Source organism: Colletotrichum siamense (assembly GCF_013390195.1).
Source record: "Colletotrichum siamense strain Cg363 chromosome Unknown KSG_Cg363_contig04, whole genome shotgun sequence".
Classification (NCBI taxonomy): domain Eukaryota; kingdom Fungi; phylum Ascomycota; class Sordariomycetes; order Glomerellales; family Glomerellaceae; genus Colletotrichum; species Colletotrichum siamense.
In genome coordinates, this window is record NW_023501017.1 from 108,036 (window position 1) to 122,560 (window position 14,525).

Here is a 14,525-nt window from a genome sequence, read left to right on the forward strand (position 1 = left end):
GACGAGAAGAAGAAGATTCGGAACAAGTCGTCAAGTCAAGTCAGGGACGGACCTACAAAGAAGACATCCTCGGCGCCGGTGATGAAAGCCACGGCAGAAGATATAAAGGTGGCGTACTAGGCGTGTGTTGGAGGGGCCGAGGGGGGTGGTGGTTCACAGTGACGGGGGGGGGGGGGGGGGGGGGGGGGGGGGGGACGAGGGGTCAAGGCACAAGCCAGAATAGAAAATCAGCCCCGGGACAAGCAGACATACGCAGTATGCAGATGACTCGAGGTTCCCCGACTTCAGACGGTACCCAGGTGTGCGTACGTATGTGTGACTCTGGATGTGTACCTAGACACAACCTTCCCGAGCATGAGGGGAGCAGACGAAAAAGCATATGAGGAGAAGGTGTCCCTCAGTTCCGCCCCCCTTCACCCGCGGCACAACGACGAGGCCAGACACTAGACGGCCCAGCGCCAGGGGCATCGGCAGACCGGGGCACCAGGGCGTGTGTGGATAGATGAGTAGGAACAAGATGTGCAGAGCAGAGTAGAGTAGACACGGACGCTTCCATGTCTTCCACGCAGTAGCAGGAAGAACAAGTGCAAAAATGGAAGAGACAAGCACGGGGCCGATGTCTGAGTGGCTCAAACCATCGAATCTTCAGACGTCTGGCTACTAGCGCAGCGCACGCGTGGGTTGCGACAAGATGATGAGCGCGCCCATCCCGATTCGGCGGAACGGAGGCTGTGACTGGGTAGACGGGGGTGGAGGGATAAGATGCAACCGTGTGGGAAGGGCTCGAAGAGAGGGACCATGGGGAAAAGGTATCTTGGATCATCTTTCTTCAGTCATCAAAATGTTTTCCCCCCTTCCAAAACACCCCCTGGCTCTCTCTATTCTTCTGCTGGAGAAGACCAATTGGTTGCCGGACTCATCAACAGCGGCACTGGACGACCGGAGCTGCGTGCACACTGTCAGTGCTGGCTTCAGAAGAGAGGCATAGACAAAGCAAAGCAATGCTGAGGAGGAGCTAAGGCTACCTTACTCCAACAACCAACTTGACTGACACGGTACTCTGCCAGTCAGTCAGTCATCGGCCTGTGATTCTGCGCAAAGAAGAGTGACGTAGCGCCAAAAGAGTCGTTGCCCCGTTCCAGCGTGCGGCATGCTACGGCAGAAACCTCCGCGGGCCACTGCAGCCTTCACATTACCGACCCCAAGCCGAGCTTGTGATTTTGCGGGGGAGACATGCGGTACGTACTCGGCCGCAATGGAATGTGAACCTGACAAGATTGTGGATACCGGGCACTTCCGGCGCTGGGCCGAGTGGAAGGGCCATTCGTCAGAAATGCCGAGGTTCGGAGGCTGGTCCTGGCATGGATCATCATCTTCACCTCTTCCTCACCTCTTCCTCCTCTTCTCCAGCCAGTCCAACAGACACCAGCAGTAGACATCACAGACTATGCCGCTTTCGGAGCTAATCCAGTGGTCTCTTCAGGCACCGCCTCATGGCCTTCTTGGCCCAGCCATCAGCTGATGGAGGGACGGGCGGGAGGAAACCAGCCTGGACCTGGTCTTGCTCCCGTCCTGACTCCCTCCCTCCCTCTACCCAAACAGCTGCTTCCAAGTTCCCGCTGCTGCTAATTTTGCCACGACGCGCCGGTATCAGATGAAAGTCCTTCGTGCTAGATAAAATGAGGCTGGCCAGTCGTTAGATCCAACGTGAGACACCACCCAAAAAAAGCACGAGCATGTGAAAGCATGGTACGAGTCGTAAATTGTGTAGTAGATTAAATCGGGCCTCTTGATATATCCTGTACTCTGGATGCTGCCACTACTTTTTTCCCATCCTGTTCCCTTTTTTGTGATGGACAGAGAAATTCCCATAGAAATGCAATCCACGAACGCCGCCCACCTCATGGGGTTTCCCTTTCCATACCCTGCCCAGAGTCCTCGAGGACTTTTCTAAAATAATCTGAACGTGAAGAGACAAGTTGCCAAAGGCATTTTCTTCTGTCGTGCACAAAGTCCATCTCTCGTAAATCGCCGTTTGGGAATCGTTTCGCCAGACACCTGCCAGAACCCCAGAATGTAAAAGAAGAAAACTCCAAAAAATTACAATCGCTCTTTTCACGCAGGGGTGCCACACTCTTCGAGGGGACCGTCTGCTTCGAAACTGTAAAGGCGAACTTCGCCATCTTCACTTCCACTGGCCATTCGGCTGTCACTGAGACCAACGCAGGTAACAGGACCCGAGTGGCCGGTGAAGGTGCGCTCGCACTTGCCGCTCTTGGGCTCCCAGACCTTGACCATTGAGTCGTTGGCGCCGGTGACCACGCGGAGGGTGTCGCCGACGAGACCCCAGATACCTTCCACGTGACCAAACATGGTGCGGAGACACTTGCCCGTGACGGTGTTCCACACCTTGACGGTGTTATCCAGGCCGGCCGTGATCATGTAGCGGGGCGGGAGGGGCCGGGTGGGGTCGGATGCGAAAGCGCAGCCGAACGCCGTCCGGTCATCGTCTGCCGAGCCCGAGTCTCCGAAAGAGGAGCCGAGGATTGACGCCACGTTCGCTGAGGCATTCGCCGAAGCCGACGGGGTGGTGCTACGGCCGCTGTGGACGGAGGAGTTGTCGGCAATGTCGGCCGCTAGCATCTCCTCGTCCGGCTCAAAGTCCTCCGGCATAAGCAAGACTTGCTGGACCTGGCCCATGTGGCCTTCAAAGACCTTGATGCACGTCTTGTTTCGCAGATCCCAAAGTCGGACGGTGCAATCGTCCGAAGCCGAGAACACCGTTTGCGAACCGGGGTCAAGTCGCACATGGTTGACCCAGTCCTCGTGTCCGCGCAGGCAGAATGTCTCCCTGTTGTGAAGGTTGAAAATCTTGACCGACTTGTCAATCGATCCGGACGCAATATGCTTGCCATCATAGTCGACGGAAATGACGCCTTCGCTGTGACCTTGGAGAGTGTTGAGGCATTCGCCGGTCTGCCAGTTCCAGACCTTGATCGTATGGTCCAAGCTGCCGCTGAAGAGCAAGTTGCCAACAAACTTGAGCGTACGAATGCCCATGGTATGACCGGTCAAGGTGCGAATCTCCTGTCCCGTCACAATGTCCCAAATCTTAACCTTGGCGTCATATGAACCAGTAGCGAGGATCTCGTCGTCGAACTGGAGACAGGTGACACCGTTGTCGTGGCCCTTGAAGGTCTTGATGTGGCATCGGCCATACTTCCAGTTGTATCCGACCTTGAAGCGATCGCGGTAGACGCTCTTCCACGGTCGAATGAGGCGGTCCTTCTCCCGCTCAGTCTGGGCCTTGGGTGCACCGGGCTCGCCAACCTCACGGCAGGCGCGTTTCCTACTGTCGTCCAAGACAACCAGCTCACGCTTCTTGTTGGCATTGGGGGACGGCGCAGGGGCGGCGGCCTCCGGCTCAGGTTCTGGTGCTGGCTCTGGCTCCCGGGCGGGCTCCTCGGCCCGTTGGCTTCGGGCGAGCTCCTTCTGCTTGTTCCAGTCTCGCAGCCTCTTGCGCTCGAGGAGGGGCAGACCGAACCCACACTTGGTACACTTGCGGTCGATGTGCTGCTCGCACATGCGGTGCCATACCACGTCGTCGTCGGCGAGGTCGCGCCACCTCCTGCTGACCTGGGCAGCCTTGCAAAGAGAGGCAGTGTCGAGGTAGCCGAGGACCTTGTAGGATATTTCGGTAGGGAGTGCAGCCATGAAGTCGATCTTGAGCTGCTCGTGAACTTCGCGGGAGACGGTGGATAGCTGGGGGAAGCAGCACTGGGTGATGATACCCTGGAGCATGAGGTCGCGGTGCTTGGCAGGGGCGGCGGAGAAGAGGGACCACACGTGGGTGATGGCTTGTTGGTCGGCGGAGGGGAGCTTATCGAGTTCCTGTGCGCAAGTGTCAGCACGGAGACGATAGTGCCTGTGTGCATCCAGACTGGCTTGGCTTACACTTTGGATCAAGACCATTTTGGACTCGTCGGCGGCGCGACGACACTTTGCGTCGGGCCGATGACGATAGCAGAACTTGCTGCTGGGGTCTCGCTTCTGGTTGAGGGTGTTGTCCTCCGTCTGTACGTCGGGCTTGCCGATGGGAGCGTAGATGCCAGGGATATGTTCTCTAAGGAAGGGAGTCACAGTCTGGCCGACCAGCTGGGTAGGCATATTTGCTGGAAATCGCGAGGCTTCTCCCTCGTCTGGTCTCCGTCTGTCGCAGTTGTCTTTGGAAGGCTGTTGGTTCGTAGTCACATTGTTGGCGACGGCAGTAGTGGGATTGGAAGCAGGTGTAGAGTTGGAGTTGGAGTTGAAGCCAACGTCGTCGAGGGCGGTGAAAGTCGGTGTGGTTTTGAAGTAGCTGGGAGAAGGGATGGCAGGAGAGTTGGAGGCAGCGAGCTCGTCATGGCGGTGACTGGACGACGAATGGCTCAAGCCCAGATCTAGGTTCAGACTCCGGGGATCCGGGACGGTTGACGTGCTTGCGAGGTCCATGGCCGCAATAGGTTTCAGAGCAGGCAGTGGAAAACAGAGGAAACGAGCAGCACAGGCGACCGGGGAAGTGGTATCAAATCATCCGGCTGGTGCTTGTCCTCTGGAACCCAGCGAAATGTCGCCAAGGTCGAGGGAACAGGGCCAGCAGTGCCCCCTAAGGTCGAGGGGCAGCAAGAGCACGCAGCGACGAGACGGACGCAAGCGTATGCGTGTGTGTATCTGTACAGTGACACAGGGTGACACTCTGTTGTTTCTGGGTTGTTGGCGGGTGTTTTGGGTGAGGGTGAGGCGAGAGGACCTGGCGATGGCGTGCGAGCCAGGGGAAAGGAGATTCGCAGTGCTGTTTATAGTATGGCTTGGTCTGCTGGATATGTTGGCAGCTTCCAAAGGAGGGAGCCCCGGATGATCCACAGGAACGGCGCCCGACTGGTGGAAGCAGGGGAGCTGGCAAGGGCACGCAATTAAAGCGCTCGTTGTCGAGTTCGCGCGCGGACGTCTGTGGTGTTTTGTGGTGTAGCGCCTAAGTTGGGCACGTTGAGAAGACGCACGGCGAGGCGCAGAGCAGGTTTGGCAGGAGGTTGAGCCCCTGGTGATTCGTCGAGACGGGGGGCGGAAAGATGGGACGGTTTTGCTTCTTCGACTTCTGTGGCCTTGGTTCTGTTGTTTAGGTTGCCTTTTTGCGGTCGGCAGGGTAAATGGTCGAGCAGCAGCGCAAGCTAAGGTTGGGTGGAAGCAGCAGGCGAGAGGTATGAATGCGGATCGTCGAGGCTGCTGGTGGATGGACAGACGACAAGGTTCAGCCGAAGGGGGTGTGTGTGCTGGTGGGTGTAAGGTAAGGTAATCGGGACCGGTGAAGACGGCGAGAAACAAAGAGGAAAGTATCGAGGTGGCAGCGCGCTGGTGTCGTCGTCGCTTGGCTTGGTGTCGTGATCAAAGCCTGTCTTGGATCGCGGTCGGAGGAGAAGGGAAGGGAGGTCGAGTAGTTTTATCGTGGTCGTCTTAGACGGTGGATAAGGCAAGTAGACCTTGAGGGAGGAGACACAGGAAAAGACGGTCGCAGCGAGGCCGACGTCGATTGCGGTGCGGGCGTGCTCCGGGCAGTGACTGACTGGGAGGTACCTGCCTGTGGTACACTGTAGGGGAGAGGGAGGCGTGATAGAGGTGCTTTGGGGCGAAAATGGCGACATCGCCGGGTCAATTGGTGTGAGCCCCCCAGATGTTCCACTTCTGCCACAGCGGTTCCCAGCGGTGCTCCAGGGGTCCAGCCCCACTCCCAGCGATGAGGTGACCGCTAAGCGAGTCCGCCGGCCAGTGACAGCGCGCGCCGGACGAGGCTAACGGTTGTCGCTGCCGTCGTGGGAGACGGCCACACGGCTACGGACGGGTCTCGCTGCACCGTCACCGATAGCCGACTGCGCTGCTGCTGAGATTGCGGGGGAGCCACACCGTAAGGCTGGACCGATTGCCTTTCTCTCTCACCCTCACATACGCAGTACTGCCCAGCTGAAGTACAGAAACGAAAGTGTACATAATCCAGCCTCTGGTTGACCATGGAGGTGTCTATCTTCGACTGACTGGCTGTTTTTTCAATCAATCAGATATTCGGTGCATCCCATCGCCGATTCAATTCAGAGTACCTATGCAAAGAACTGAACCAAAGTCCCAAACGCCGTAACGGACAATTTCTCAAGGTGCACAGTCATCCGCAAAAGCTTACATAACAGGATGCGTTGTCAGCAAATCATGCACGCAGCACGCACCACACACCCGCCAACCACGAATTTCCATCAGTCACTCTTCCCAATATTGAACCAGTCAAAAGTCGCCGCCAAAACGTTGAAGGGTCACCTGCGCATTCTCTTCTTTCAAAGAAAAAAAGAAAGAAAAGAGAAAAAAATTCAATCCGTTTTGCTCAGACCGAATCGGCGATTAGACCATCGCCGTTTGGCCTTGCACCTTTGCTAATGCTGCTGCCCAGTGTCCACGTATTCATCCGTTTCTCTCTCGTCATCAACTGGGTCTCGAATGATTCAGTCTGGGCTGGGCCTGGGCCTCGAAACCACTAGTAGACAACGAGAAGGGGAAAAAAAAACTTCAATGTTCCGCTGGATCCGTCTGCAACCTTGATTTTTCAGCATAAGCTTGCGACATCGTCAAATTTCATTTCTTCATACTCTCAGTTTCTCGCCTCCCCAGAGTCCAGCGGGGACTGCTGCCGGTACCTGTCCGTACCTTTCCCTTCCCAGTAAAAAGGCGCCCTCTTCTCCAGACTGCACCGAGTACCGACGATGAGGTTAAGGCCGTCGCCAATGTCGCAATCCTGGCCGCCAATCTCCCCAATCGGGATGAGCTAACGTGACCGTGCGATGGCGTCATTTTCAACACTCAGCAATCAATGCCAGCAATACCTGCACCTGCGCCTGCGCCTGCGGACCCCGTTGCATAGAATTGCGCCATCCCAGGTCACGTTCGAGAACAACTTTGTCCAACCCATGCCATCCATGTTACACTTTAGTCACTTAGTCACTTAGTAAACAGTTCCTGAGAACGAACGCCTTCCTTTTCCTTCCTAGTATTCAGGGGCACATCTCTACTATTCGTGTTCCTGGACTCTGCAACACCTTCCACAAAAGTTGTAGCCATCGTAGCTGCAATCACAGAGAGGTGTTATTGCTTGCCAAGCCCATTTTGGGTGACACGCGTGCTGCGTGACATCACATAGTTCACATAGTGGATCAATACAAGTCTCCTTGCAGCTCACCACTTGTAAAACAGGTTGAGATGCTACCAAGTATGGCCTCTTATATACAACTGTTTTGCACTGACGCTGTCAAAACTCCTGCCGATAGCAAATATCAAAGAAAACATCCGCAATGAATTTCTTTGGTGCAATAACATGTTTTCTGTTTGCGCTCGCAGCAGCGAATACATCTCCACAATCACCAGAGCCAACTCTGGAACCAAACTACACATCCCCGCTGGGCGTGAAATACATCAACCCTTCGACTAGCTACGATGTCACGGGGCCCTACAGCCTTCTCTCTATCGCAGGCCCGACGCTCTACATCGCCGGCGTTCGTGGGATACATCCCTCAAACAGCTCGCTCGCTGAAATCGGGTATCCCAGGATACGCCTGGCATATGAGAACATGGCCCATTTGGCGCGGTCGGCGGGGTCCGATCTGGTCAGGACATGACTCCGACTGCAGTGAAAAAGTTACCCCTGTTGACATGTTTCCAGACATCATGCGTTCGTCTGGTTGTCTATGTGTCGGACATGTATCGCTATCGCCCCATCGTCAACCAAGTCCAGAATGAGCTCTGGGCTGAGCTGAACACCACCGGCAAGGTGCTGTTCCCGCCCAGAACAATCGTTGAGGTACAGAGGCTGAACGACGATGATATCGTCGAGGTCGAGGGGACGTTCTGGCTGGGCTGAGAGACTTGATCACATTGTCCAATAATCTGAACTCAACAAACACATCCGGGCTCCCACATTCTTCTGTTACTGGTCGTTCAGGCTTCAAAATCTAGCCATTTTCAACCTGACATTGCGTTATTGGCCAATGGCCCCCTCAACCAGGGTCTCCCAGGCCAAGCTTCTCTTCCCCAATGAGGCTTCCGACCGACAGCCGCTGTCCCACAACAGCAGCTTTGCGCATCCACACCGCACAATCGTCTCAGCCCACTATCAATTGCATTCCTGACTTTGCAGGCTTTTCCACCGGTGACAATGCCTGGGCAGTGGGCGTATGATTATCTCGACCGAGACCGACCGCGGAGCGAGCGTGTGGTTTTACGACGGGGATAAACCCGAGCGATCACGCAAGAATCCCTTATCGACTCGTGTTGATAACTAGACCTCGCATTACTGGCTTTCTCCGATACTTTCTCCGAGAGAAGGAAGGTCGTTAGATATCGCCCAGAAACCACCAGGATTAGCAGGGATGCCAGATTCATGAATGGTCTTTTATCCGGGCGAATGTTTGGCGTTCATTAAACAACTTGCACAAAAAAGTGCTGACCTCCTGAGCCTTCCATTGCCAGATATCCAGACACGTCGACAAGTGTGTACTTCCCCCGGCTGAATGCAGATACGCCACAATCCTCCATTTCACCGAAGCCAATTGTTTGCAGATGCCGTCCTACCACTGACACATAAGATCCTCCATTTGCCTCGCCAAGGTCTTGTCTATGATCTTCACCACCATCAGTAATATGGCTTCTCACAGAATTGCTGCCACCCGTGACTTGACCTAGGCTCCCCGTCGGACCTGAATTTCCGAGTGAAACTTGGGACTTCTGTTCTGATGGGCGGGAAGCGGCATTCGCCGTCTTGACCTGCCACACTCTACCTAGCTTCGTGTTCATTGGTTGTCCGGGTGAACTGTTGGAAGTCCGTTGACAACAGCATACCTCACACCTGCCCCCCCTGCTTGACTTTCTTGACCTCCGAAACCAGTTCGGGTGATCATACGGACAGTCGCAACCCGAGAAGAACGATGGAAAACGGCGAAGGAGTGGATGGACTATCAACAACTAATAGATGGTCTGTCATACATGCTCCCTCCGCGCCACTCCAAGTGGTGCTAACGCGCGCAACGGTTCGGAACTAGTCTCCTAGGACTTTCCTCTGCGGATGTCTCTGGTCATTGTCAGAGCACAAAGATGGCCTATTCGCCTCATGGTCAACCTTAACGGCCTGGTATTGTTGTTGCGGTCTGAGACGTGGAACTCAAAAAACAAATTCTCATCAAAAAGAGCATGAACCAAAACAGATCCAACTTCAAAATCGACAGGGAGCCCTTTCATGTCTTCTCCTTGAGCCCCGTCCTATCCCGCGCGCGTGTTGCCGAGATGCATAGCGGCACGCTTTACTCATCCCACATGATTCCCCACAGCTTAAAACCAACCTCTCTGCCGGCCTCGGAACTATCAAATATATCTGTCCAGATTTGTTTGGCGTTATGCTAGGTTACCTGTTGTTAAATGCGCCTAACTAAAGATTTGGACTTGACCCAAGGTCAAATTGCTTAGCCGCCAGCTTGGCGCCTGGCATGACATCTCTGCCATGGACGCTGAAGCTCCTGATATCATTGCGAATCTGTATGATTCTCATTCAGGCCGAACGATGTAGGACATCCGACACTGCTGTATCCGTGATCCTTTCCAGCTGGGTCCCATTAGGGTAGCGCACGTGATGCCCTTCATGCGTCCAACAACCTATGCCGGTAGTCATCAGTTGAGTTAACGAATTGTCTAATATCTTGGAGAGGATCTAGTGGTTCTGAAATGAATCCATCATCGCAGAACACCTATCTGACTCTAAAGGTGGGGTGTTACCTGCGGTGGAAATGACTTTCATACTATGTTTTCAAACTTGACGGCTTGCAATTGGCTGACGATGGCGTGATTTGATTAACAAATGTGTTAGATTATTGACACCTCTAGACCTCCAGACTTATAGCTTCACATGACATTCATCTGGAAAATAGGTTGTCTATGTTACTATGGCTTGTAATCTGTGTCTTGCACTGCTGATATTCAAGAATACACATATAGGGTGGTGCTAAAACCAAAGCCCACGAGATATCTTACACGTAAGCCAGGGGGTAATTAAGACAACTCGAGGATATACATAAAAGAATGATGTAAGTCTTTTGAAACGAATTTATGGGCTCTGTCTCCAACTCTTTTAGAAGTAGTATAGACAGAACTCATCCCCTGAGTTGGCGTCTCTTTAGCCCAGCCGAGTATGGGACCAAATGCTTCACAGACTAAGAGCCCTGTGGCGAGACCGATATAGTGTCAGTGCTTGCTGAAGCGAATCCTACTATATCGGACCAGATAGAGTCAAATGATGAGGGCGCCTAGGTCGAATCTTTCCAGATTGGCATCCCTAACGGCTTCCCCCTACCCAACACATACTTCTCAGCAGCCAAATTGAGATGTATCAACCGCAGTAGTCAGATTGTCATGAAGACAATTGACGAAGATGTTTCAATCGCCAGTGACTTAGTATTCGGCGTTGTGGGGGGTCTCCGATTTAGCGGCCCGGCCTCATGCACTCCCGCCGAACGACCCTCACCCGACGGAAGAGGCAAGAAAGTTGACAACCCCTCCGCCAAGTCGGCTTCGATTTGCTTAGCGGTCCTCAGAGCGAAATTTACTGACCGGCCGGTCACGACCGCTGTTCTTATCGCCCGCGTTGATTCGTCACGATGTATGCCAAGTACTTGGCTTCTTGGCAACTGTCAACCGATACCAAATCCTCAGCATCTCCGCGCCACGGGACTGGGAAACATGTGTGATTCCCCCGCTTCTGCGCGACGCCTTACATGACATTTTGACAGCACGATGCCCTTCTGGGAGACGGGTAGTGGGCGGCGTGCAGGAATGGGGGTGGGCTGTTTAGAAATATTAAAAGCCTCACGAAGTCTTTTGCAGCATGTCTGAACTTACGACTTCAACGTACGGAGCCATTATTTGGTACCCTAACATAGTCGGTGTAGGCTCTTCATAGCTTGTCACTATGATCGGTAAATCTTTGGCTGCTGTAAGCGTCCTTGCCGGCACTGCCGTCGCCGAGACTGTCCACGGTGTGGTTGTCTTTACCCGCCATGGAGACCGTAAGTTGATTGTCATTCGTCACTTTCAAACGCAACTTTGACTAAAACGACTTGAAGGCAACACGAAGCACTATGGAGCTCAAGCCATCACGAGCGTTGGTGCGAACCAGTGCTTCCAAGTCGGCAGTGACTACCGCAGCCGCTACCTGGAGTCCGGGTCCCCTCACCAGATTCTGAACATTTCCGAAGACAAGTACGTCTCGTCGCAGATCTACGCCAGTGCCCCGGACCAGAGTCTCCTCAAGAACTCAGCTACGGCCTTCCTCCAAGGTCTCTACCCTCCTCTCGTTGATCTGGACGCCGAAATCGCCACCACCACTCTCAATAACGGCAGCGAAAGCACAAGCCCCCTGAATGGCTACCAATATGTGTTCCTTCACGGCGAGAACGCGAACTCCCCGGACACTATCTGGATCAAAGGCGACGATGGCTGTCCCGCCAACGCGGCGGCCTACAAGTCTTTTGAGCAGAGCGACGAGTTTAAGACCCGCATGGAGACGACCAAGGACTTCTATGGCGGCTTCTACGATGTCCTTGAGAGCGTGTACGACTACAAGCCCGAGAACATGACATACAAGAATGCCTACGACATCTTTGACCTCATCAACGTTGCTCGCATCCACAACAGCACGTCCCTGGCTCGCAACGTCACGGACGAAGAGCTCTTCCAGCTGCGCACTCTCGCCGACAGCTCCGAGTTCGGATACAACTTCAACGCTTCCCAGCCCGCGCGGGCCATTCACGCGCAGACTCTGACAGCTGGCATCCTCGCCCAGCTCAACCAGACCGTTACCTCCAAGGGCAAGCTCAAGTTCTCCCTCCTCTCCGGTAGCTACGACACGTTCCTCGCCTTCTTTGGTCTCGTCGACCTCGTCCCCCTCTCGGTCAACTTCACCGGTCTCCCGGACTATGCTTCCACCATCGCCTTTGAGCTGTTCAGCGACAACACGACGCAGTTTCCTGACAGCGCCGACGACGACCTCCGCGTGCGCTTCCTGTTCCGAAACAGCACCTTTGGCGAGCTGACGCCGTACCCCCTATTTGGAACCAACGAAGAGACGCTATCCTGGCCGCGCTTCGTCACAGAGATGCAGGAGCGTGCGATCAGCACCGTTGGAGAATGGTGCTCTGTCTGCTCTAGTGTCGCGGACTTCTGCTTCGCCAACCAGGAGGAAGCCTCAAGCTCTGATTCTGGCAAGAGCAGCGGCGGCATGTCCAACGCTGTCGCCGGTGTCATTGGCGCCATGGTCACTCTCGGTGTCGTGGCTATTGTTGGTGCCATCGCGTTCGTCATGCTCCGAAAGCGTCGCTCAACGACTCCTACTGCTGCACCTAGCCATGGTCACGGTGCAGAGAAGTCTAGCCTGCGCAGTGGGGGAAGCGGCAGCGTCTAATGGATGTGTCAAAGGACTTCCCTCGTGTGTTATATGGTAAATAGTGCAGACTCATATCATACTTTATGGGTACGGATAGGAGAGATTCTCTTAACGATGTAATGACCACATTTGATACTAATGTCATTGGGATTTTTCATTGCTCTGTTACATGTTGATGACTGAAGCTTGACTGATTGCAGACGGAGTACGTAAGTTGTGTGCCATGCTTTTTCGCAACTAGTAAGTGACAAAGGCTAGATACAAACAGAAGCTCAAGGTGAATCATTGAGAGCGATTAAGGAGTTACAACAGATCGAATCTTTACAGCACATTTACATATCACAGTAAGGCAAGAGTGACATAAGTTGGAACGTGAGAATGATACGATCTATATCGTTCTGATATATACGTGAGGTAAAACGATATACAACAAAGACTTTATACATGAAACGGATTGGTCCGGGGACCGATCAGCGTCGGGGAGACCACAAGCGTGAACATCCACCGGCAGCCCGGGAAGCTCGTTCCCTTAGCCATCTAGGCGTCGAAGACACCAAGAGACCGCTTAAAGGTTGCGGCGCTCGTGGAAGGTCATGCGCTTGGCAACGGGGGTCTCGACGGGGCAGTCATCCTCATCATCAGCAGCCTGGGTGGGAGTAGGAGTGGCGACGGGAGCCTCAGACTCGGCAGGGCAGTCATCCTCATCATCACCAGCGGCCTGGGTGGGAGTGGCAGTGGCAACAGGGGCAGCGGAAGCCTCAGACTCAGCGGGGCAGTCCTCCTCGTCGCCGGCGTCGGTGGGGGTGGCGGCGGCCTCGGAGACAGCAGCCTGGGTGATGGCAGCGGTGGCAGTGGGGGTCTCGACGGGGCAGTCCTCCTCATCAGCGGCATCGGTGGCAGCGGCAGCAGGGGCGGAGGTGGTAGCGGCAGCAGAGGTGGCAGCAGGGGCGGAGGTAGCGGCGGGGGCAGAGGAGGCGGGAGCAGAGGCGGCGGCGGAGGTAGCGACAGGGGCGGCGGAAGAAGCAGCACCAGAGCCGGAGCCGGAGCCGGAGCCACCGGAGCAGGAGAAGAGGGCAGGGCCGGGGATGGTGTACTCCTGGGCCTTGTAGGCATCGTAGGTGATACCGGGGTCAGCGGCCTTGTAGGCACCGGGGAAGGCGACAAGGTCGGAGGGGGAGGTGCTGCCGGAGCCGGTAACCTCGAGCTGATGGCAGCCGGGGTAGAACTGGGCACCAGGGTACTGGTAGGAGGCGTGGAGAGCGATGATCTCGTGGCGGACGAGGTAGTGGCCGGGGGCCAGGCACTCGGGGATGGTGTACTTGACGCCAGAGTTGCCAGCCTTCATGAGAGGAGTAGCACCCCAGGTGTTGGAGGTACCCTCACGGCCATCCTCCTGAACCTTGAACCAGACGGCGTCGGTGCCGGGGAGGTAGTCGGTGCAGCCGGCGTCGGGGCACTTGGCCATGTAGGTGATGGTAGGGCCGATGTGGGAGTCGGGCCAGAGGGTCCAGTTGAGGGTGACCTCGGAGCCGGCGGCGGCCTTGGCCTCGAGCTTGGCGGGAGAAGAGCCCTTGACACCACCGGCGGAGTAGCCACCGCACTGGATGTCAATGCTGGTGATGTCCTCAACGGGGCCGTTACCCTGGATGGGACGAGAGACACGCTCGGGGGCAGGGCTGGAGTAGGGGTCCTGGTAGGGCTGGTAGAAGGTGTAGGCTTCACCGCCGATCGTAGCGTTCTCGACGTAACCGTGGGCAGCCACCAGGGCTGCGGATCCAAGAAGGGAGGCGACAGTGTACTTCATTTTGGCGAATTTGTTGTGGGTTTGGTTTGTGAGAGTTGATCAAAAGGTGCCTGTGGCTTGACTGTGAGAATATCTGGGTAGTTTGGAAATGAGAGTTGTGAGGTCTGAGACCGAAAATGAATGACTACCTGGTCAAGTGAAAAGAATGACGAATCTGAACGAAGGAATGAGATAGAATCACAGGTCAAGTGAAGCTGAACACTATGGATCGAAAGAAGGAAGAAC

General features: G+C 55.0%; 4 protein-coding genes across 4 annotated transcripts; 2 read left to right on the forward strand and 2 right to left on the reverse strand.

The window, feature by feature from the left end:
* Positions 1 to 2,115: 2,115 nt before the first annotated feature.
* On the reverse strand, positions 2,116 to 4,491 carry scon-2 (putative E3 ubiquitin ligase complex SCF subunit scon-2; the record flags this gene model as incomplete). The annotated part of the gene is made up of 2 exons (XM_036637786.1): positions 2,116 to 3,891; positions 3,955 to 4,491. 2 exons carry the CDS (start codon positions 4,489 to 4,491, stop codon positions 2,116 to 2,118), a joined length of 2,313 nt encoding a protein of 770 aa, XP_036495289.1.
* A 2,873-nt stretch (positions 4,492 to 7,364) lies between these two features.
* yjgF-1 (2-iminobutanoate/2-iminopropanoate deaminase) lies at positions 7,365 to 7,930 on the forward strand (the record flags this gene model as incomplete). Its single annotated transcript, XM_036637787.1, has 2 exons — positions 7,365 to 7,676; positions 7,733 to 7,930. 2 exons carry the CDS (start codon positions 7,365 to 7,367, stop codon positions 7,928 to 7,930), a joined length of 510 nt encoding a protein of 169 aa, XP_036495292.1.
* Positions 7,931 to 11,023: 3,093 nt separating this feature from the next.
* Positions 11,024 to 12,514, forward strand: CGCS363_v005939 (Testicular acid phosphatase-like protein; the record flags this gene model as incomplete). The annotated part of the gene is made up of 2 exons (XM_036637788.1): positions 11,024 to 11,120; positions 11,178 to 12,514. The coding sequence occupies 2 exons, from the start codon at positions 11,024 to 11,026 to the stop codon at positions 12,512 to 12,514; spliced, it is 1,434 nt and encodes a 477-aa protein (XP_036495291.1).
* A 547-nt stretch (positions 12,515 to 13,061) lies between these two features.
* On the reverse strand, positions 13,062 to 14,300 carry Cel61a-4 (Polysaccharide monooxygenase Cel61a; the record flags this gene model as incomplete). Its single annotated transcript, XM_036637789.1, has 1 exon — positions 13,062 to 14,300. The coding sequence occupies one exon, from the start codon at positions 14,298 to 14,300 to the stop codon at positions 13,062 to 13,064; it is 1,239 nt and encodes a 412-aa protein (XP_036495824.1).
* Between the last annotated feature and the right edge of the window lie 225 nt (positions 14,301 to 14,525).